The sequence below is a fragment of the Eretmochelys imbricata genome, chromosome 11 (genome assembly GCF_965152235.1).
Source record: "Eretmochelys imbricata isolate rEreImb1 chromosome 11, rEreImb1.hap1, whole genome shotgun sequence".
Taxonomy (NCBI): Eukaryota; Metazoa; Chordata; order Testudines; family Cheloniidae; genus Eretmochelys; species Eretmochelys imbricata.
This window is the reverse complement of record NC_135582.1, coordinates 42,055,798-42,081,017: the sequence shown is the minus strand read 5'-3', so window position 1 is coordinate 42,081,017 and position 25,220 is coordinate 42,055,798. Positions and strand designations below refer to the sequence as shown.

At 41.3% G+C, this 25,220-nt stretch overlaps 1 protein-coding gene across 4 annotated transcripts in view; it reads left to right on the top strand.

Moving 5' to 3' along the window:
• OLA1 (Obg like ATPase 1) overlaps positions 1-25,220 on the top strand; it is a 207,077-nt gene that overhangs the window by 118,017 nt on the left and 63,840 nt on the right. For all 4 annotated transcript variants that reach the window (XM_077829963.1, XM_077829961.1, XM_077829962.1 and 1 more), the window contains exons 6-7: positions 8,791-8,871; positions 9,172-9,269. In XM_077829963.1, coding sequence (XP_077686089.1) covers positions 8,791-8,871; positions 9,172-9,269 — 179 coding nt within the window. The remainder of the gene's footprint in view (positions 1-8,790; positions 8,872-9,171; positions 9,270-25,220) is intronic.

The following is a 25,220-nucleotide window of genomic DNA, read 5'->3' as shown; positions in this document are numbered from 1 at the left end:
GGAGTGTTTTGAATGCGTCAAAAATATTCTTGACAGATGTCGTGGTGTTAGAGGCTAGGGTGCTTTGCATATTGTGACTTCTTTTGATATTACCAGTACCCACAGAGAAGTTAGTGCCTGAACCCCTGTAACAAAACTAGTCTTTCCAATGTAAACTTGTTTTATGATGATGATATCTGACCTAATATCCAGTGGATTTTTAAGATTTTGCAAGGAATTTCTGTAAGCGTGAGAAGTAGATTTGTTCAGAAGAGAAATGCAGTGTTGCTTTTAAGTGAAGTTTGGCTATCTAAAGTTGAAGTAATATGAGACTGCTACAAGTATTCATCCTTGAAATACAGCTTTCCCCATTCATATAATTTGTTTGCCTTTTGTTTTGAAAATCCACAAGCATTGCTGATGATTCCTATAACTGAAAACCCCCAGGATTCTCAAGGCTGATCTACAGTAGAGAATTTTAGGGTTGTTAGCACAAGTACTCACCTGGGATATTTGTAAAATGCTTCATATCTGCACACACAAATTCCTGTGATGTTTCACAAACATTCTCAGTATTGTTACAACTGCTGTAGCTCTGAGCAAGTCTTAGAGCAGATAATTCTTGCTCCAGTTCAGTTTGTTAGGGTAGGAGGGAAAAATAGATGATACACCTGTACTGGTTCAGTTACTGCTCCTGGTGCATTCTCCCAGTGCTCTTGCTCACCTTTCAGTAATGGTGCTGAATATGGTTTCTGCCACACCTCAACTCCTTTTCACCCCACCTGATGAAATTCAACTTTGTCTCTTTCTCAGTTGTGGATATATACAATGTTGCATCATAATTTTTATAAAGGGCTTTTGTCTCAATTTGTGAACTCTGTTTCTCCCACTCAACACAGAGGGGTAGAGACAGGGAAAGGGAAGAGTAAGTCTTGTACGTACTTTACTAACATACCTCTTGCCAGTAGCTTTTCTGGTGTTATGAGTAACAGACTATGTCTACACTACAGACCTTACAGCAGCACAGCTGTACCGCTGCAGCTGCGCTGCTGTAAGGTCTCCTGTGTAGCCGTTCCATGCCGTGGGAGAGAGCTCTCCCAACCAGCATAATTAAACCACTCTCAACGAGCGGCAGTAGCTATGTCAGCTGGAGACACTCTCCGCTGACATAGTGCTGTCCATACTGGTGCTTTTGTCCGTGAAACTTATGGTCGGGGTTTTTGGTTTTCTGGTTTTTTTTTTTCTCCCCCCCCCCCCCCCCCCCCCCCCCCGACTGACAAAAAAATTTTGCCAACAAAAGTGCTAGATTAGACACAGTCTTAGACAGATTTTAAAGTCTTAGGCAGTAAGTTACATCTCATTAACTACATAGCATGTTCTACCAAACTGTTGTTCTTAATATTAGCCTTTTTTCAAACACTTATAAAGTTTTTTAACAATAAATGTTCTACAAGATGTTTTTTTAAACACTGTTTTTTTATAATAAACTTTTACTTAACCTTTGTTTTACTTCTTTAAACCAGTGGGTCTTCACCTTCTAAAAAAAATAGAAAAACCACAATTAAGAAATGAGGGAACAGGGCCTGAAACTGAATGAAAAGTTACTTTTGTGGGGGGAGGGATAGCTCAGTGGTTTGAGCTTTGGCCTGCTAAACCCAGGGTTGTGAGTTCAATCCTTGAGGGGGCCATTTAGGGATCTGGGGCAAAAATTGGGGATTGGTCCTGCTTTGAGCAGGGGGTTGGACTAGATGACCTCCTGCGGTCCCGGCCAACCCTGATATTCTATGATTCTATGATAACATAAGGACAGCCATGATTGGAAAGATGTGTTTACCCACTAAATTAGTTTATCTTAACCAAGGATGACGAGTGTGGACACGTTAAACCATTTCAGAAGTAAACAGTTCAATAACCACTTAGTTGAACCATCTAACCTTGAAACAGTGCAATCTTCTATCAGGATTTGAAAAGGTTTCATAATTGATTGATTTATTTATTTATTTTAAAGGTTGGAAGGGACCATTATGATGATCTAGTCTGTGCATAATATAGGCCATAGGATTTCCATTAATTACTTCCTGCTTAAAGTCCAATATCTGAGGTTAAACTAGACCATATCTTCTAGAACAATATCCAATCTTGCTTTAAAGATTTCCAGTTATGGAAAATCCATCGTAACCCTTAGTAATCACTCTCATTGGTAAAAATTTGCACCTTATTTTCATCTGACTTCAATTTCCAATCACTGGATATTGTTACACCTGCTAAATTGAAGAGTCTTCTATTATCTAATTTCCGTCCCCCATGTAGATACTTGTAGATGGTTATCAAGTCACCCCTTACCCTTCGCATTTGAAAAGATTTAGCTCCTTGAGTCTTGTACATTAATGCAAGTTTTACAAAGACTTAATAATTTTTATAGCTTTTTTCTGAACCCTGTCCAACTTATCAACATTTTTCTCGAACTGTGGACACGAACTGGACTCAGTATTCCAGTAGCGGTCGCGTCAATGCCAAATGGTAATTTAACCTCCGCACTCGGATTTGATATTCCCCTGTTTACGCTGTGACAAAGTTCCTGCTCTACCTTGGTGGGTCTTGCGCTTATTGGCGGATTTGCTTGCCTTGGCGCTTCACGGCAGCTCTCAGCTTGGCAGTTTTTCTGAATTCACAGTCCACGTTGACGACTCCTGTGTCTGACCAGCAGTTGGGGAGGATTTGGGGGGAACCCAGGCCCGCCCTCTACTCTGGGTTCCAGCCCAGGGCCCTGTGGAATGCAGTTGTCTAGAGTGCCTCCTGGAACAGCTGCACAACAGCTACAACTCCCTGGGCTACTTCCCCATGGCCTCCTCCCAACACCTTCTTTATCCTCACCATAGGACCTTCCTCCTGGTATCTGATAATGCTTGTACACCTCAGTCCTCCAACAGTCCGCATTCTCACTCTCAGCTCCTAGCGCCTCTTCCTCCCAGCTCCTCACACGCACACCACAAACTGAAGTGAGCTCCTTTTTAAAACCCAGGTGCCCTGATTAGTCTGCCTTAATTGATTCTAGCAGCTTCTTGATTGGTTGCAGGTGTTCTAATCAGCCTGTCTTAATTGTCTCCAGAAGGTTCCTGATTGTTCTGTTACCTTACCCAGGGAAAAGGGACCTACTTAGCCTGGGGCTAATATATCTGCCTTTTATTACTCTCCTATAGCCATCTGGCCCGACCCTGTCACAACACATACAAGGACTGCATTAGTCCTTTTTAGTTGAGCTCATGGTCAGCTAATTAGTCACAGTGACCTCAAGTCTTAATCATTCACTGCTTCCCAGGATAGAGTCCCCCATCTTGTAAATATGACCTACATGCTTTGTTCCTAGGTCTAAAGCGCACAATTTGCTTGTGCCCAGATTACCAGATGATCCAGATTGCTCTGTATCAGTGACCTGACCTCTTCATTATTTACCGTTTCTCCAATCTTTGTGTTATCTGCAAAGTTTATCAGTAATTATTCTGTTTTCTTCCAGGTCATTGATGAAAATGCCCAAGTGGAAGCAGAGAGAAGCTGACATGATTCTTCTCAATTTCACTGTTGTAGGCATAAACAGCAGCAATCAAATTGAGCAAGTGTCATCAATTTCATTTTGCTGCTGCTTGGGAAATCCAGAGGTGAAAGTAAGCCGGTACGCCCCGGTACAGCGTACCGGCAGGAACCGGTGCTCCGTACCGGGGTGGATCGGCTTCCCCAGTCAAAATTTAAAGGGCCTGCGGCTCCCAGCAGCGGCTGGAGCCCCCGGCCCTTTAAATTGCTGCCAGAACCCCGCTGCCGGAGCCGAGGGGTAGTGGCGGTGGGGCTGGGGCGGCGATTTAAAGGGCCCGGGGCGGTAGCAGCGGCCGAGCCCTGGGCCCTTTAAATCGTTCCCGGAGCCCCGCCAGTGCTTCCCCAGGGCTCCGACAGGCTCTGGGAACGATTTAAAGGGCCCAGGGCTCCGGCTGCTGCTACCACCCAGGGCCCTTTAAACTGCTGCCAGAGCCCCCTGCTGCCGCTGTTATCCTGGGGAGGGGGAAGGAGGCACTTGCTGCTACAGTTTGGGCCGGGGCTGCTCTGACCCCCCCCCCCTTCCGCCCAAGGCCCCCCCCCCTTTCTGGGGGCCAGAGCCGGCCCCTTTCTCATCATAGAATATCAGAGTTGGAAGGGACCTCAGGAGGTCATCTAGTCCAACCACCTGCTCAAAGCAGGACCAAACCCCAATTTCCCCTCCAGATCCCTAAATGGCCCCCTCAATGATTGAACTCACAACCCTGGGTTTAGCAGGTCAATGCTCAAACCACTGAGCTATCTCCCCCCCACAACCCAGCCCCATACCAGTAAGTCCCTAGACTTATTTTCACCCCTAGGGAAATCTGAGTAGCAGGGTAATATTTATACATGAAGGTTTTAAAACCTATGTAAGAGTCTGACACCCTCATTGCAAAAGCATTTGCAAGAAGCTGAAACCTTGATGAGACCACACCCTGCTCACTAGGACGGGCTGTTACTGACTTGTATCAGAATTCCAAGCCTGAGAGAGAGAGAAGTGCAAATATGTGGTACTCCAAGCAGTTGTGTAAAATGTCGCATTACTTAAATATACTATATTTACACCGCAGTGTACTTTTTTTTTTTTTTTTGGTGATACAGTAGTATCAAAGTCACTAGAGCTGTCTGTCAGTGGAGTCAGGAAGTCATTGCTTCACTGAGACTTTCAAATATGATCTGTAATCTTCACAACTGCAATTTATTTCCTTCCCCCCACCCCCACGATAGCTTAAATTCTGCAGAAATTAATTACATGCCCTTTCAATTTCCAAAGGAAAGCTTCCCATTCTCTGGTGCCAAGTAGACAAGTGAATTTTTCAAGCCAGGGTTTAGTCCTTGATGCTGTACAAAGTATTTGGCACTGAGAGATATTACTACTTTCAGCGACCCAAAGGATTTAGCAATGTATGCACATGCACACATGCTTTTTTCCTCACTGTGACAGGGTCTGATGAAGTTTATCAAGACATTCTGTGAACTAGTAGGTGTGGGTGTATTAATTCACAATATTATAAACTGCTGAGATTTATTGGGTACAGCATTCAACTCATGGTTAAAAATCTTCGAATTGGTTGGCTTGCTTTCTTAGGCAAGGCAGGGAACTCCAGAGCTCAATCCTGGAGGACGTGAAGACAAATTAATGTACAGTATTTGGCATTTCAGATATGGCAGGCTATATATATTTTCAAAGAGATGATAAAAATATCTATTGTCAAAGATAAAGTGTATTTCCTGTAAATTTAACTATTGTGGGCAGTAAGTGTGTGTGCTTGTTTTATTGTACTCATTGTAGCATTGCTGGCCCAAATAAGAAATAACTGTACACATATCATTGAGCAGGGAGAAAGAGATCATTCCTCCAGTGAAAGAGTTACATCAAAGTAGGAACTGGATAGACCAGACCTGATGAAACAAACTAGGTCATCTGTCTGTATTTCAGTTTAGAATAGTGCTAAATTAACTAGGAGGATGATTAAATCCTTGTAGATGAATGTTATAATTTTAACTAACTAAGGTAATTGCTAGATTAAAATTTTTAGGCCAAAATAAAAGCAATGAATTAAACTAAACAACAAATGATGTAGAAGATTAAATATAATCTGAAAAGCTGTCACTAACTTTTAAAAAAATTATTATTATTTGACCCTAGAACACTGGGTCAGCAGGTGAGCAAGAAATATGTGAAAATAGTTGTTGTTCATATCTCATCACACGACTTTGCCACACTTGTCATTCAAAGGTTATATATCCTTTAACCTGGGATCTGGCATGTATGCTAGTGAACCTTAATTTATCTAGGCCTTTTCTAAATTTTCAGACTACCCGCTTTACTTTATATTCAGTATAATTGCATCAGTGAGAATATAAATTTGCCTGGTATGACAGAGATACTTTATTCTTTTTTTCTTCTCTAAAATTTTCTGAGATCAGACATAGAGGAACGTCCTGTTTGTTTTATTTATTTTTATATTATATTCTGTTGCTCCATTAATTTCTGTGTAAAATAAATAGGCTTCCAATTTACATCACTATATGTACTGTAGGGAACTCTTATTGAGAATTGTCAGTCTTTAACTTATGTTAAGAGAGTTTAAAGTTAGACACAGAATCTGTTATTAAGTTAGGCAGATAAAGTCATAAAGTTAGTCACATAGTCTGAGCCCCTCTGAAAAATCAACATGGATTTAGACATGTATTTAGGCAGCCAAGTTTTTTAAAAAAGTTATATAGTGACTTTCTTCTGTATGTTTTCTCCATTACTTTTTTCTAGATTTGAGAGGGATCTGTAGAATATGCTTATCTTTCAGAGAGGGCAAAGCTACTTGCTTCACCTGTGTTTAAAGTTTCCTGAAGGTTTTAATCCACTTACCTGCCCTTGACCTTTGTGTCTTTGCTGGGATAATCAGGGGCCAGGTCAGAAATAAACTGAGTATACAAATTTTGATATATACACACCCTCACGCATGTGCAGGCAAGTTCAAAAACTTAGCTAATTGGTCTCAAAAGACTTGAGTATAGCTGTATGGAAAATACTACTTCCAGAGAACTCTAATTAAAATTTAATTCTTTCAATTCTTTATCTCAATTTTGAGTGTCCCTAATTAATGTGATATAATATGTTGCTACTGGGGAAAACTGTAATGTCAAACGTCTTTGTGATGGGATTTATAAGTATATCCAAAATAATTTTAAAATCAGAAAAATTATACAAGCAAAAGGTTCCTTCACTAGTTAACAGAATTAGTTGAGGAGCTAATGATTTTTGATGAAGCAAAAGCTGAGAAATAGCACTTTAGTCTTACAGCTTACATAAAATAGAGTTTTTCCTTATATATTTTTATTGATTAATTAAAAAATGAAAAACACATAGGGCTAAAGGATAAGATAAGATGGTACTACTGTTTTCTTCTTTATGTGTAATCTTGTTGCATGTCTCTACATAAGCTGTTCTGGCCACTCATCATAGTAACCAGCTGGGCCATTTCACCTGCTGGAGCCATTAAAGAGGACTCTCTCCCCCTAGATTAATCCCCTCCGACATTAGTTTTTTGCACTGACAACTGAGCAGGCATTCAGAATTTGCAGGTGGCCAGTGTGACACACATAATTGCCTACAATTTTAGGCAATGAATAAAAATGGTCTACATTACTTGTCAAAGGTTGTATATGCAATGCCAAGTGAGATCTATGGGAAGCCTTTTAGGGTTTAAAGAACAGTTAATAGCAAGGCACTGTGCTTTTTTAATCATAATGCATTTGTAATATAGCACTTTGATCTTCTCCTTGTAGGAAATGGTGTTACATTAGCCACTTTTAAACATTTATGAGTGAAATTCAGTTATAGGAGAGTAAAAGTGATTATTTTTAGTCAGAACACGTTAGATTTCATTAAAAGTTTTCTGCTTGTTCCTTCCTTGTTAAAATCTGTGGGGAGTCCTATTCCTGGAGGGTTTCAAATCAGGATCTAAGCATTTAGAAGAGTCTTTTCCTTGTTTTTCCCTAAGGCAACTGCAAAACTGGGAAAAGAGGGTATACTAAATAGTGGGGCTATTTATAGCTGTTTTATAAATCTGTTTAACCTACATATCAGTAAGAGTAAATATTCTGTGCACTGAAGAAAAAATTTTGGCAACAGAATTGTATATGTTAAATATCTAATTGTATATCACACCAGTTATAACTTTCAATAAATGCATTATTTAAAGCATGACCATAAATTATCTACAACAAAAAATAGATGACTCTAAAATGCACTACTCCTAGAAGAGCCAAGTTTGACCTTTCAGACCCAAGAGCCTTTTATTAACACCTGCCTGTAAGGAGAACCTTGCCACACGCAGCTTTCAGATTCAGAACCACAAAACTGATGAGGAAAGGCTTGAAGGGTTCAGTTTGTGTCACTTGCTGTTTGCCGTTTCCATTTCACAGATGATTAATCTTTCTGTGAAGAAAGGCCAGAGAAACAAAGCACATTGGGCTCTTCCTGTAGTTACTCCTTCTGAATGCACACTGGCTTGCTAACTAAAAGGCCTTTAGATTTCCTGCAGAGAGAGATGTTCTGAAAGTGAATGCAGCTGGTTGGAGGTCACCAGTGCAAGGCTCTTGCCATTGTGTAATGGAGGCTTTGGCAGGTTTCATTTTTTAGGGGAGGGAGAAGGTGTTGGCAAAAAAATTAATGCAGAATAAATAAGGTTTTGGATATTTGAATTAATTTCTTGAAGGGTGGATCATCAATAATAGGCTCAATTTCTTTTACTAACAATTTAAAAAAATATATTCACTCCGTTTTTTCCTCCTCCACCCATTCCCCTTTCTAAATAGCATGTTTATATTGTATGTGGTCTCACCCACTGGATGCTGAAATGTTACATCTTACTGAGTTTGAAAAGCAATCTAAAATGCCCTTGGATTTTTACATAGGGTTTATGATTTCTACTAATTTGGGGAGGGTTGTTACTAAAAATTCTGTGTACTGAACTTTCTAATTATAGATGTTGTGTTGTATTAACATTCAGCATTGCTTTTTAGTGACTTGTTTAAAATGGTAATATATTTTTAGCTTCTGAAATGAAATTTGAATTCATTTTTTGGTCTTTTTTAAGGGATGTTAACTAATTTTTAATTTGAGTATGTATTGTGTGTTTTTATATGAATGGTTTGCATATGGAAAATAATTGTCTGGTATCCCGCTGAGTTTGTTCTTCATCTACTTTAATTACTTTGTTTCCTCTTAATCCTGCATAGGACATAATGTGTAAAATCAAAACCTGGGTAATAGATGAAAAGAAACCTGTGCGCTTCTATCATGATTGGAATGACAAAGAGGTAGGCTATTATCCCATGCATAGACTCTTAATATTTCTACCTATTATTGTTTTCACTTGGTAAAAATATTTAAATACAAAAGAATCCATGAGAGTTATAGGGTATTGAATTGAATGTTAAATTTATCAGTAGATTTTGTTTATCATAGTGTACTATATATATATATATATATATATTACTTGAAGCAGTTATTTTCCCTTTCAGAAATACAAATAATAAAAAAGAAACTGAGTTTGAAAATGTTGATTACAGTAACTGCATTCTGTTTTTAAGATTCTGCCTTTATATCCTCATTTTTAGATTGATGTGTTGAACAAATACTTGTTTTTGACTTCAAAACCAATGATTTACTTGATTAACCTCTCGGAAAAGGATTACCTTCGATGTAAAAACAAATGGTGAGTTTGCTTAGTTTTAATATATGAAATTCACACTTTCATAGTTCTCAATGGCACATACTTCACTATTTTTTAAAAGGACATAAGGATTATTCTTATTATTTTACTTAATATAAATCAATATCTTTCATACTTATTATATCTCCCTAGAAGTTCTGCCTGAGTGCAGTGGTGATAAAAATGCCCCAATGGATTTACCAAGCAGAAGCAAATCCTTTCCCCTCCTTCAGTTTTTACATAAACTTAATAACTGTGAAGAAAACAAATCCATTTCAGAAACAGACTCAATCTGGTTAGAAACCATTACTTTCCAATAACACTGGCTTTTAAACATTATTAAACACTGATTATTCATATAATTGCTTTTCATTTGTTATGTGCTGAAAGAGTAAAACTTTAATTTGTAATGCGACAGAATTTTTTTGTACTGTGGCATTAATTTATTATTGAACATTTCAACAATACACTTCCATTTACGTTTGAGTGCCAACAGTGCTTGGCATTGTTAACAGTTGTGCATAACACACAAAGGAAGACGTTTTACGATTTCCTTGTGGTATTTAGGCCTACTCTCTCATACTTCATATAAGCAGTATTTTTACCTTCATACATGGTTTTTACTCAAACAAATATTCTTGTTAATGTCAAGATGACTTGGGTGAATAATGGTTACAGAATAAGGCTCTCTATCAGACATGCAATGAACTGGATGAAGATCCAGTTCCAACATGGTGAAAATACTTCGGGTTTCCATTGTTGAAAAGCATAGTACGTTAGCTTGTCATAAAGAATAGCATTTGAGACAGACAATTGGATTGGAGAGGACAGACAGATTAAATATTATGCTACAAAGAATTAATGACAACATATTTGTTCTAAAATTTACAACAAATTATATAGTTTAAAGATTTGTAAACACTTTAATTGTGAGATCTTTAAGGTTTTGGGATATAAATGTATGTTTGTGAATAGAGAGCTGCATTAAGTCATCCAAACAAATGAAAAGTATCTAAAGCAAAATATCTGAATTCTCCTAAAATGCACCTTCCATTTCTCCCTGTACTTCATTAAGTACTTAGATGCACATGGTTTCAATTTTCCATTAAAAATTCTCATTTCCATTAAAAATTCTCATTTCCATATGATATCAAAGAGCGAAAAGGCTTTAAACTGAAAAATAAACGTTCATAGACTGGAAGCCAAAACAATAATTAATGTCATATGGTTAACTCCAATAAATCATTAGAATAAATTTTCTGAAATTACTGCAACTAAAACTGTCTTGTTGATACTACTATAAGACATTTGTATTTATGATAGGGAACTAAATTTAACCTTTCTGAAAGTTTATATTTTTGAAAATACAGACTTAAAATTGAAACTTGGCAGAAACTGTGATAACTAGTCCTAAATTCCTCCATATTCGGTGAGGAATAGAATTTTTAAAAGTTTATCCCCTGACAGAGTGCAGTAAATCTTAACCGTCCTAATTTAAATGCAAATGTTTGAGGTTTTCTGAGGCTCACTAGGACAGTACAAAGTTTATTTGAAACTGGATGAGTCAGTTTCCTTTTCCAAAAGGGATTTTCACACCTGTATTTGGATGATTACAGGTAGAGTTCAATGGCTCTAATTGTACAGTAAATACCATTTCCCAGACACTAATGGTAAACAGACTACTTGTGAGATGCCAGTCTGTGATTTAGCTGTTGCCAGACATCCCCTGTTTTTTTGTGAGACCAGTTGGGGTAGAGAGATGGTTATAGCCAATTGAAAGCAAACCTTTGTATAAATTATAATTTTTAATTTGTAAAAAATCTAGACGTTTGAATTGGGAAGTCATATAATGCAATGATTTAACCGTTTTTATGCACAACTAATGATTTAGGTTTAAAAAAAAAATTCCAGCTCTCATGAATGTTAGTGTAATTGTAGCTGAAAGATCAAAGCCTGTGTAGCTGAGTGATGTTCCAGAAGAGAATTTACCACATAGCCATTTTCGGTACAGTTTCTGCCGCCTGCTGTTCCTATTTTCCCTCAAGCTAGCCATTGACTACCCCCTGTGCATCCCTGCTCGTAAAAAATGATTGAGGAAGTATTTGTCATGTATTTATGAGTGGGAAACATTGTGTGATAGGGAATGGCATCTACTGGAGCCAGAAAGATTGCCATTTTCCTTCATTGAAGCATTTTTAAAACTTTAAATCCACAGTTTGTGCAACATAGCTTTTATATTAAAGTACAGAATAATTTTTTACTGTGAAGGATGCTAACGGTAGGCTTTTGTCATTGCAGTGCAGACAGATGCAAATGATTAGTATATATTTACTGTGAGATGCTTTTTAATTTGTGATTTTTGTGTGTGTATGTGTTCATGTTCTTAATCTGAGCTACATTTGGATTAGTTGCTCAACTAGCGCAAAAAAAAAAAGTTTTTGGAATATAATTTGTAATATTATTGTAACAGAGTTAAAGTTAATGCAGAAAATCCGTAATATTTTCATAGTTTTTTCAACAACTAGAAAAGTATTTAAAGCATTAGCAAAGAAATGGGAGAGGATTTTGATTGTGGCTGCAAGAGGAAAACTAAAATTACCTTTGTTTTAGGGTCACTCTTTCAGAATTAAAGATCATTTTAATTGCTAATGTAAAACATTTAAATGTAAGTGGTAATGTTATTTTTCAATCTTAGAGAAGAAGAAAACTGTGAAAGATAAGACTATTGTCTGTGTGAGTACGTGTATTGACCTTCTGAAAAATGTAAAAACTGGAATGGCTCCAAGCAGCTACTCGCTGATTTTAACAGTGTTGAATTAGTCATTCAGTTGATTTATGATTAAGACCTAGCCCTTGAAGAGAAGCTGCTATGACAGCTGTGTTAGTTGAACTTGTTTTATGATCAGATGACCGTAAGGATGAAGTTGTGTAGAGGAATCCACAGAAACCATTTTTATTACATATTGCTATTCTTTAAATGAATAAAGTAATCCAAAACCCCTTTTAATTCCTAATAATTTTATGGGGACCTATAAACTTAACACTTTCTAAACATCTTGTTTTACTCAGATCAAAGAACACTAAATACAACATATTAATTTTCGGTTAAAACTGCCTAGAAGCAAACACTGAACATTAGAATTGTCAAACCATCACTTAATTAAGGGTGTAAATTTCAGTCTTGGCATATTTGGTGATTCAAGAGGGTCAGAACATAGTATCCATTTACGAGATATATTGAACATAGTAATATGAGAATGTACGTTGCTCCAATAGATCTGTTGGTTTTGATATGTTAAAATGTTTTTTTTCCCCCAACTTAACATTGATAAAGTTTATATATATATATATATCAAAATTGTAGAAATCGAACTTTGGACCCGAACTTCATTTTCTACCAAGTAAAATTTTCTTGTACTAATCCTTTAATGATGTTTTAAAGCATTTAATAGTGTAAATTGAGAGTATTTTCTAATGTTGATTTTCCTACTTCATGTAACACTACTTATTTGGGATAAATAGTTTGTAAGAATTCCTAAAAATTGATTTGTCAGTGCTAATCTTTTGTGATATAACTCAGATTTGAAAAACTTCTAGTGTGTCCAAATATATATGCAGTATCATAATTTCAGAACTATATTTCAAAAATTCACTGCTAAGAATTTCAGTGATCTATGAGCACGAGCTGTTGAACAGGCATTGAAAGTCAATGGGAATTAGGTGCCTAACTCCCTTAGGCCCCTTTGAAATTCCCAGGCCATAAAAATAGAAAGACTTGTCATAAGCGCTCTGTTACACTATACTAAATTTTCCTGCGTTATTGTAATATTTCATACCATGCAAGTCAGCTTTCAAGCCCCTCACACACCATTCCTACCACCATCAAAACTTTTTGTTGGATAATTGCAAGGAGTCTTGTCATTGTCTTATTTGATTAATCCTAGCTTGTGAGAAGTTAATTAGTAAAATAACCACACACACACTGCAACTAGTAATTTGCTATTTCACTAATTAACTGTATATAATATAGTCTATACATAATTTTTATTATTGGGGTGTGTGTGTGTGTGTGTGTGTGTGTGTACACCCCCAATAATAAAAATTATGTATAGACTATATTATGTAAGTTATATTCATATTAATAGATTTTTCAGGGCAGAAAGGGACCATTATGATGATCTAGTCTCACCTTCTGCATATCAGGCCATATAATTTCAATAGTTTCGTCTATTTCATTTTTCCATGTTGTCTCAAATGTTATGACTCAAAAATAGAAACAAATAATTACACAGTACCAGGGGAGAAATGTGAGGCAGAGAGTGGGTGATTCAGTGAATAGGGAATAGTCTTTAACCTAGAGATCAATGGTTCAAATTCAGCATAGGTCAGTAGGAAAAGAAAGTTGTTACTGTCTGATCATTGTTTAGGATTGGTGAATCTCAGTCTAGTCCCCATTTAAACCCTGTTCCAAAGTTAGAATTATTCATTTTTAATGGGCTTGTCTATACTGCTTATCGCTACAGTATATGAGTGCTTCAAATATGTCTGTTAATTTATCTTCACAATGTCCCTATGAGGGGATTGGTAGACATACGAGGGGGGTAATATTACCCTCATTTTACAAATGGAGGACTGAGGCACAGAGAGATTGAGGTTGAAAGTATCTGCTAATTTTGAGTGCCCAATTTGAGACATCAAAGGCCTGATTTTGCAAAGTGCTTAGCTTTGCATATCACTTCATATGTTAAAAGCACAACTCCCATTGACTTCAGTTGCAGTTGTGAGTGTTCAGCACTTCTATAAATTAGACTGGAGAGGCTCAACTTGGGCACCCTGAAAATGAGGAGTCTGTAGTTAGGCCTTGTCTACACTACACAGTTGGGTCACTGTAAGGCAGTTTATGTTGATCTAATTATGTCAGTGTCTGCACTCTACAGCTTTGCTCCTGCTGATGTAAGTGCCCTACTACTCCGACGTAATAATTCCATCGTCATGAGAGGCATAGGGCTTTTGTCGGTGTAGTTAGGGCGACAGTGTCAAAGTAAAACTATTTCCCCATGCTTATTCCTGCCCCCCCACCACCACCACCACTGTTACTATCACCTTCTTGTCAGCTGTTGGAAATGGGCCATCCTGATTATCATACAAAAGGTTTTTTTCTCCTGCTGATAATAGCTCACCTTAATTGATCGCTCTCCTTATAGTGTGTATGGCAACACCCATTTTTTCATGTTCTCTGTGTATATAATATCTTCCTACTGTATTTTCCACTGCATGCATCTGATGAAGTGGGTTTTAGCCCATGAAAGCTTATGCTCAAATATATTTGTTAGTCTCTAAGGTGCCACAGGTACTCCTCGTTCTTTTTAGTGTCTATGTAGACGCTGTATTACTTACATCGGTTGTTGGCTGTCTTGTCAGAAGCCGAGAAACTGACAAGAAAGCCAGGCAACTAGAGCCCAGCTCTCCCGCCTCTCCACTCCAGCTTTCCTGGAGAGCTGGGTGGCTGGACCCTGCTCCCAGCTGGGAGCCAGGGCAAGAAGCCCAGGGGGCTGGACCCTACTCCCACCAGGGAACACTGGCTGTCTTGTCAGTTTCACAGCTGCAGCCATAAACAGGTGGGGAATGAGGAAGTGAGAAACCCCAGGTGGCTTCTCCCACTCCCAGCAGCAAACAGGGAGCTGCAGGGAGGGCACAGCATGCTGGGAACGTGTGGGGCAGCAGGGCTCCCAGCAGGGAGCTGCCAGCGGAGCTGAGAGACTGGACTCTCAGCTCCCCACAGTGCCCTTCTTAGGTCAGGGGAAGCGCTGCTGGTGTGGACATGCACCACTGCAGTAATTACTTTGGTGGCCATAAGTCAACCTAATATAGGTAGTCTTAAGTTTCTAGTGTAGACACACCCTTAGTGACCACCTTTGAACTAGGAACTCTGTGGCAGAGGCAGGGATAAAATCCAGTTTTCCAGGGCAGCATTCACCTGTCTTAACTATGGGACTGTCCTTTCTTAAATCCCATGTCTCATTTGCTACATATCTTCCAGCTGCTCCTGGAAATGAGGCAGGTGTCCCACACACAAAGTCTCCTGTATTACACAGCACTGATTCATCCCCAGAGCAAGTCGATCCTGCGTACTGAACAAGGCAGTGGCCCCATGGAAAAAATAGTATTTGACCTTGTAATTAAAGGCTATCAAATGTATACACACAAGAAGGCCAAATTAAGCTTGTGTCTGTGCATTGTGCAGAAACATCCGGAAGGATGCCTCTTAGCACCATATTTTCTGGCTCTGGAATGGAGAAGCACAGGCTGGGGACTTCCCTTCTTGACCTTCCCATGACAGCAGGAGACATTCATAACCATAAAGGCAGATCTCCCTCTATGTCCACCTCTAAGAGTAAGGATCCTTCCCTGCTCCATCAGAGTTGAGCATGTTGTTCTGGCCATGTCTCAAGGACTCAGTCCCCTAAGCCTCACGGTTGACCAGAAGGTGCATAATACTAAGACTCCCTTGGTGCCAGCCTCCATGTTGTCAGTGGCACTGACTTTGCCACAGTAAACACCATAACCCAAAGCATTGGGAACCATTGTTTCTGGTTAGGACAGTTGGTGGAAACCCCCATGTATTGTTGGTACTGCCTCAGTCCTGCAAGGAAACACTGATAACAAAGAACCTCCCCAAAGCTGCTTTGGTGGTACAGGTAGACACAATTCCATAACCCCCAAGAGGTTTAGAGATGTACACTGTTCCAGAGGAGCTGAAAACTACGACTGATACCACCTCCACCTATTTTGGTGTCTGCCTGACACAATTTTCCCATAAGTGAAGGGTGACAGCAATGGCCAGGTAGGTGCTGGATATCCTCTATTCCAGCTATACTGTCACGTTAATCTCCTCATTCCTTTCAAAACCCCTTCCCTGTCCCTTTTCAGGAACTGCTTGCACAAGGAGATCCTCCTGAAAGAAAGAGAATATCTTCTTCTGGGTGCAGTAGAATAAGTACCACCACAATATTAGGGGAAATAATTTTATTCAAAATATTTCCTGATTCCCAAGAAAGAGGAGGATGGAAACTCATTCTTGACCTCTGCTGGATCAATGTATTTATTCACAAATGTAAATTCCACTTGGTTACACTGGACAGAAACTGTGTGTGCACAGCTCTCAACATGAAAGATGCATAATTCCATGTGGATGTCCAGTCTTTTCACAGAAGGTTTCTCAAGTTCGTGGCAAGTCCCAAACACTAATAATACTGTTTAGCACTCAAAGTATTTACGAAAGCCTTCACAGTGAAGGCAGCAGAGGCCTCTCATAATGGCTGTCTTCTCATACCTAGTAGACTGGCTCCTGACAGGCAGGTTGCGACATTCCCCAGGGTACAAGCTGGGCTGTTGGGACAACTGTGTCCCCTCAGCTCTCCAATTGGGGTGCCTTTTACATTGCTTAGCTGTGAGAATAACCACTCCTGGTCTACTTGGACGCAGCCTCTAGCATGCAAAATGACTCCCAGCTGAATCATATGAGTGCTTCTAGCCAGCCACTCCTGAATTATATTGCAGAGTGACACCAGCAAATTTCCAGTCCCAGATTTGTCCCCAGAAATGTGAGTCTTGTATTGCCTAACTCTTTCCTTCTGTGCAGTACAAGTTCATAGAAGGTAGGCATTTCATTAATAGAAAATGATATGCATAAACCATGTTACCTCAAATAGAGGTACCAGATACTTCAATCCAAACACACACTGTGTGAGGGAAAACAATAACACAAGTTTATTAACTGCAGAAAGATAGATTTCAAGTGATTACAAAGAATGGGGCATAAAAGTCAGAATTGGTTACAAAGAAATGAAAAGTGAAACACAAACTAATACCTAACTTAATAAGCTAAATGAATTCAAAGCAAAGGTTTTTTTCACCAGTGCTTTTACTGGCTGAACTCTTTCAGTCAGGATCACTTTCCCAGTTCACTGATGCTTCCTTTGTCTCTCAAAGTTGTTGATGCCATTACTAGAGAGGAGGGGATTTGTGTCCTCTGTTCTTCCTTCTTATAGCATTTCTCTTCTTTGAAAATCATCTCCAGCTGGGGTTCAGGCAACAGCAAGTCTGTCTGCCGAGATGTATATTTCTTGCTCACACGCTTCTTCCTGCCAAAGAATGGCCGCTCAACCTGGTAATAGTCCACTTGATTATGTTGATACCTCACAAGGCATACTTTGTACAGAATTCGTGATAGTCTTGTAAAAGTGGTGAACATAAGGTTACAGGCTGTCACACAGGTGCTGACTAGAAGTTCTGACATCAACATCATTGCTGCTCCATCTCCTAACATCCGTGGGAATATGTGTGCAAACAGAACCATCTAACCCGAATCCGATGTAAACTATAGAATTCATAGGCGTGACTCTAGACTCAGTCAGGGCAAGAGCTTACCTCACTGTGGACAGTTTCCAGTTCACGAGCAACATAATCAATCAGGTAATACTGTCCTGAGAGATCAATACAGGTATACCTCATATTCTCGGGACACATGGTATTGTCCTTATGTGACATTTGCTAGGCTCCACCTCCATTTCCTGCAGGGTTGGCTTTGAACAGTGTATATGCTTTGCTAACACAGCATGAACATTATGGTGGCTGTCTCCCTTCCTTTCAAGGTTAAGGCCTCACTGATGTGGTGAAAAGACTCCGAGAATGTACATATGGGAGTTCCCTTCCTGCCTCCCACACCTGAGAAAACCCTAGTTAGAAATGCCTTGCTTCTCAGCTGGGAAGCCCACATGGATAAACCCACAGTGCAAGGCATCTGGATGCCTCAAGAGACTAGAATGCATATAAATCTCCTAAAGAGAGCAGCCTGGGAAGACATAAGGTGTTCTTCCCACTCATATGATCCCAACATATCCTCCTAATTTCAGAGAACATTATGACTGTTCTATATCAGGAACAGAGAGAAGTGAAATCTATCCCCCTTTTGTTGAAGTAGTCAACTTATGGAATTGATGCATCTAACATTGTTACCCTGTCAGCAGTATACCTTCCAGGTGTTCACAATTCACTGGGGGATGACCTCACAGGCATTTCACCACTGACCATGAGTGGGAACTACACAAAACCATACTAACCCGAGCTTCGCTCAGTGGGGAACCCCTACATGGGACCTTTTTGCATCCCACAAGAACAGGAAATGCAACACATTCTGCTCCACTGGTGCTCAGGGACACAGATCCAAAGGCAATGTCCTCTTGCTTTTGTGAACAGGTCACTCAAGAAATGCCTTTCTTCCCATTCCACTGTTACCTCAAGCCCTCTGACAGATCTGATGGGGCAGAGCACTAGTCATTCTCATCACCCCCAGAGACCCAGGTAGTTCTGGTTTCCTGTTCTTCTAAAAATGTCAGCCTGTCCACCCATCACCATCCAAACCTTCCTGGAACTCTTGATCCAAGACAATGTCAACATCCTAATCCAGAATTTCTTCATTTTATGGTATGGTATTTGGATGGGCATCAGACCTAGAACCATCATGGTCGGAAGCAGTTGAAGAAATTTTTAATAGCGGAAAGGATTCCACTGGAAAGTATTATTTATCCAAGTAGAAATGATTGTCTGGGCCCAGCAACACCATCTCTCCCAAGACGTAGCTAACATTCACTCTGTTCTGGATTATTGCTCAATCTTAAGGCTGCGGGTCTCTGTTAGTTCCCTGTATGTTTACCTGGTGGTGATCAGTGCATGCCACCCACTCACTGATGATCACTGTGTCTTCACTCACACAGTGATGGCCTGGTTTCTGAAGAGTTTGATTAGAACCTTCTCACCAGTAACAAAACCAGCTCCACAATGGGATCTTAACTTACTACTCTTTGATGTTAACTAGACTACCATTCAAATTGATGGGTACATGCTCAGTGTCTCATTTGTCACTTATGTGGTCTTCCTGGTAGCCATCACTTCACCGAGAGGGTTGGCGAACTTGGAGCTTCTGTGGCCCATTCACCATATACAGTATTCCACAAGGACAGCGTCTTGCTAAGACTTTACTCTGAATTCACCGTAAAGGTGATTTGGGATTTTCACATAAACCAGACAGTACATTTACTGTCTTTCCCAAAGCTTCATGTCACCAGTGAAAGAGACTTCATTACCTCGACACTTCAGGCTTTTACTTGGAAAGAACAATATCTATTAAAGAGTCACCTAGATTGTGGCTATAGGAGAATGAATGCTTTATTTGACTCTAAATGGATTGCTGGCTGCGTTCTACTTTTAGTTTGCACATATTCATCCCACACAAGAAGTGAGGATTTATTCCACTAGAGCACAAGTGGCTTCAGTAGCATTTTGTTGAGGAGTGCTCCTACTTGACATTTGCAGAGCAGCTGTGTGAAGTTCTGTTCATACCTTCACAAAGTTTATGCCTTAGTTCAAGCCTCCACAGCTGATTTATCCTTTGGAGTGGCAGTCCTACATCCATACTGGCTGCATCCTTGCATTTGCCTGTCTCCTCTCTGAGTCCTGCTTGTCAGTCACCCAAAGTGGAATATACATAGCAACCAGCACTCGAAGAAAGGAAAGAACTTACCTTATTGTAACTAGAGTTCTTTGATGTGTTGTCCCTATGTGTATTTCACTACCCAGCCTCCTTCCCCTCTGCTTGAGAGATCCTTCCTGGTGTTCACAGTCCAAACCCCCATTATATCCTTGGTGCAAACATGAGGCGTGCAAGGCACAGACCAATGAACAAATGACAGCTTACAAGGTGGCTGCAGGAGAAGACTGACAGACTGTCTAGGTCTCATAGTTGGTCCCAAAAAAAGGGACAGCCTCTTAAAATGTGCTCCAGTACCAAGTCAAGGTCTGTTCATAAACATCAGTATTCACCAGTACTGTCTGAGACAGAGCCATTGCGTCTTCATCTTCCCTAGTGATGATGTTTACACCTCCAGCACCATTGGGTCCCTTAGCACTTGTTCTGTATGATGAGCACTTACCTCTGATATTGGTACTGTCAACTCCTCATGCATTCTTTGAGGCAAAAGACCTATTCTGCCTTTTATGCCTGATTATCTATAACTATTGTGACAGGGTCGGGCCAGATGGCTATAGGAGAGTAACAGAAGGCAGATATATTAGCCCCAGGTTAAGTAGGTCCCTTTCCCCTGGGTAAGGTAACAGGGAAGGTTCAGAACAATCAGGAACCTTCTGGAGATAATTAAGACAGACAGGCTGATTAGAACACCTGCAGCTAATCAAGAAGCTGCTAGAATCAATTAAGGCAGGCTAATCAGGGCACCTGGGTTTAAAAAGGAGCTCACTTCAGTTTGTGGTGCGTGTGTAAGGAGCTGGGAGCAAGAGGCGCTAGGAGCTGAGAGTGAGAACGCATATGGTTGGAGGACTGAGGAGTACAAGCATTATCAGACACCAGGAGGAAGGTCCTATGGTGAGGATAAAGAAGGTGCTGGGAGGAGCCAATGGGGAAGTAGCCCAGGGAGTTGTAGCTGTTGCACAGCTGTTCCAGGAGGCACTCTAAACAGCTGCATTCCACAGGGCCCTGGGCTGGAACCCAGAGTAGAGGGCCGGCCCAGGTTCCCCCCCAAACCTCCCAACTCCTGGTCAGACACAAGAGGAGTTGACCTGGACTGTGGGTTCATGAAAACGGCCATCTGAGGGCCATTGTGAAGCTCCAAGGTGAGCAAATCCACCAAGGTAGAGGAGGAACTTTGCCACACTATACTATTTGGGACTGATAGCAGTGGCTTCATCTGCAGTAGCACCATGTACTTCCATGGCTCCATTGGCACAAATTCCTTGTCATTATTGTGGCACAGTTTGAATATCATTTGGCATTTTGTTCTCCACAGCTACTTCCCACAAGCTTTAATGTATGTATCTCTGGGGTTGAGGCCTCTAGTAACACCCACTGCAGCATCTCCTCCATTCCCTGAAGAGTGTTGCATCTCCTCCTCCTCTTCAGATTGGGAGCATAACAGGCTTATTTTTCTACAAGATTTTCCAGGTTTCTTTATAGATAACTGTGACAGGGTCGGGCCAGATGGCTACAGGACAGTGATAGAAGGCAGATATATTAGCCCCAGGTTAAGTAGGTCCCTTTTTCCTGGGTAAGGTAACAGGGAAGGTTCCAGAACAATCAGGAACTTTCTGGAAACAATTAAGGCAGACAGGCTGATTAGAACATCTGCAGCCAATCAAGAAGCTGCTAGAATCAATTAAGGCCAGCTAATCAGAACACCTGGGTTTAAAAAGGAGCTCACTTCAGTTTGTGATGCATGCCAGGAGCTGGGAGCAAGAGTGCAAGAAGCTGAGAGTCAGAAGGCATGCTACTGGAAGACTGAGAAGTACAAGCATTATCAAACATCAGGAGAAAGGTCCTGTGGTGAGAATAAAGAAGGTGTTGGGAGGAGGCCATGGGGAAGTAGCCCAGAGAGTTGTAGCTGTCACACAACTATTACAGGAGCCACTGTAGACAGCTGCAATCCACAGGGCCCTGGGCTGGAACCCAGAGTAGAGGGCGGGCCCGAGTTTCCTCCCATTCCTCCATCCCCCCAACTCCCTCCTTCATACTGGAGGAGTTGAACTGAACTGTGGGTTCCACCAGAGGAGAAGGTCTCCGGCCTGTTCCCCGATCCACTAGGTGGATCAGCAGAGACTGCAGGGATTGTTCTTCCTTTCCCCGTACCGTCTGCTGGGTTCAAGTAATTTTACTCAGACCCTATTTCCAGATGCTTTGTGATCTTGACTGTTCAAGAGAGATCCCACTGAACGAAGAACACTCCAAAAGACAAGGGCCTGAAATAGTTCAGCTCAGTCTGTTCAGGAGAAATATTCCTCAGCCTCGCTCCAACTGAGGGTGAGCAACTGCCAAACCCTCTTGGCTATATGTGACTTCCCAACATGAGACAGAGTGACACAGTTCACCCACAAGCTCTATTATGATAGCAGGGAAGAGATTAATGAGATCATTTAAAAAAAAAAAAAAAAGAAAAAAAAAAAGACTAACTGGTGGCAAAGACAGCCCTGCAAGTTGTAGTGGGCATCTCAGACACTATGGCTAGACCCATGACCACCACAGTTGCCAAGGGGATCCTGGCCTGTGGCATTCCTTGAGAGGTTTGACTGTGATCAAAAAATGTACCTGTAATAGTGTCCTTGGCAGGTTAGGTGGCCTAGTGGTTAGTGCACCTAGTTTCTCCCCCCCCCATCCCCAGTGGGTTGGTCTTATAGGTCCTCCTTTAATCAGAGGTGCAGTGAGATGGACAGGTGGTTCAAGACCCTCTTAGAGTGGGGCCTGTGGGTAAGGGAGCCCGGGCCCACCAACTGCACCAGGCTCTGACCCATGGCCCTAGGTAGGTCAACATGGTTCCCTCTGAGTTACCCTCCCTGGGTCACTTCCTATCGCTGATTTTCTGTCCTTGCTTTCAGTCCCTGATAAGGTGAAAAGAAAAGGAAACCAATCAGCCCCAACCTGACTCAGCATATAGTCTTACTCCCTCCGGGAGACTTCTGCAGCACCCTTGTCAAAAGTCTTAAGAGTAGGTCTGTTGTGTTCCCCAGCTTCCATCTTCTGAGCATGGTTGCTCCCTGTTCAACCCAGTTGGACCATGATTTGCAGGACTAGAGAGGTGGGGCTGCGTGGGTCCAGTGCTGTCCTTCTAGACCAGTGTGGGGTTTGTATGCCCTATAACAGTATCATTCAAAGGAACTGATCTATTCAGCAAGAAAACACAGAGGCCTACTCCAGCTCAAGGACTCCAAGGTGACCTTATGTTCCCTTGGAATCTGCAGAACCCCAGCATATTGCAAAACATATCATCCTCAGCCTCAAAATCAGCAAATGGCCGTGGATGCCTTCCTACCATGGGCAGCAGGAATATCACTCCAAGAAATATTTGAGGTATGGTAGAGTTGTGACCTCTATCTTTCTCTAGTTTAATAAATTTGTTTTATTGTTTTACCTAAACCAGTGTGTTTGTTTGGGGAATCTCTACTCAGGTTAGTAAAGATTGGTGTATAATTTCCGTTGACAAAATGATGGACTATTAATGCGCTTGCATCGTTCAGTAATGTTCAAGATGCACGGTCTTTGGGGTGCAAGTCTGGGGCTAAGGATTTTCAAATGTCACCCTGTATGTAGTTCATGAGTATCTGGGAGAGCATTTGCATAACTTTGCTGGGAGTGACTTGACATGCTAATGGTTGTGTGTGAGCAGAGACTGGAGTGGCTGCTTTTCACTAGCCAAAGCAGTGTAAAAGGCACCATGGACAGGAGAGTTAAAGGGATACATCAGTTCAACGGTCCAGATTGTACCCTGGGGGATGTCAAAAGAGTACATCAGCCACACCAGCACTCCAACAGCATGTCAGCAAATTTGATGATACAGTCAAGAGCTGCACTAGGACCTGTTTAAGGAGACTTCTTTCAGTATTTCCTTATTCTGAAAAAGAAAAGGGGGCCTTGGTCCTATCCTAGACTGAGAAGAATCAATAAATACATATATTGCCTCAGATTCAGGATGGTGATGTTAGCCCCATTGTTCCAAGCTCAAGGCTGGTTCATGGCCTCAAAGTGCAGGATGCATTCTTACATATTGCCATTCATCTTGCACACAGAAAGTACCTTATTATTTATGGTAGGACCCAACCACTACCAATACAAGGTCATGCCCTTCTGATTCTCCATGGCCCTGAGACTGTAATCACCCACTGCCTGGTTGTAGTGGCAGCACATTTAAGGAAACACCGAATTCATGCCTACCCATTCCTGGATGGCTGGCTCCCTGGGATGAAGTCACAGGATGTGACCAAGATAGCCCTAGATAGTCTTCCTTCTTTGAGTATATGTTCCTAGAGGTGCTCCACTGTAGGATGTACGCCTGCCTGCGTGCGCTCCATGGAGAATGCAAAGCCGTGTCTGCAGGCCTGCAGCTGCAGAAAGCATCCCCTTGTACCTCCAGATGAAGGCAGAAGAAGCCTCTACTCCTTTTCTTAGGTTCTTTGGAAGGGCACAGTTCACCCCATAAATCCTATTTTAAGGAGACTTCATGTCCCTTGAAGGGTACAATTGAGGTTCCATCCGAGGCAGTGGTACAGGATGAGAAGGAGCAACCAGATGAATCTTCTAGCAGGTAGCACAGGGAGCAGCTGGTACCAACTGAAACTGAGGCATCGATAGATGCATAGGCCTCCTGCGCACGTCTTGGTACTGTTGTCTCCCTTGCACTAGGGCTCCAAGGTTAGAGAAGCTCCTCTGTGAGCCTCGCCAATACTGCACTTGCCCTCTCAGCTCCACCAAGACTCAGTACCGACCCAGTTGTCTGGATGTCATAGTCTTCTAGCACCCTCCAGGTTCCTTTCCCTGGATGAACTGTTTGTACTGGAGGAACTGAAGTCTCCCCTACTATATTCCTCTACCAGGGCCCCTGACCCGGTACTGCCCAGATGGATTGAACCATGGTCACCCCTTCCACCTTCAGTACCAGCACCTATTCTGAGGCTCCCCCCTTCAGCCCAGGGAAGGATTCTTCAGTCTGTGAGGTCTTGGTACTGGGCTCCTTTTTGGCACCTTACCCACCCACACCTCGCTGAGCCAGTACTCTGAATAAGCTCCTTTAGATCCCACCAGATGCCCTAGAACCAAGAGTTATGGCTATCCATGGAGACCCTTTCCCTATTTCCCCCCCCCCCCCGCCCCAGTGGGCTTACTGGAATCCATCCTGGGGTCACCTTGGTGAACAGTTTTTTATAGGGTCCCATCCAAAAAGAGATCTCTGGATCACAGGCACCAACTGACTGACTTTTGGCACCACAGGATCATCTGGTACTGCATGACCTCCTTCCAGCAACCTGCGTCCCTTTTGGCCACCATCATTAAAGTCCTCTTCATCCCTGGATGAGACAGTAATGCCTCCATCACCTTCTTACACTATCAACTTGTAG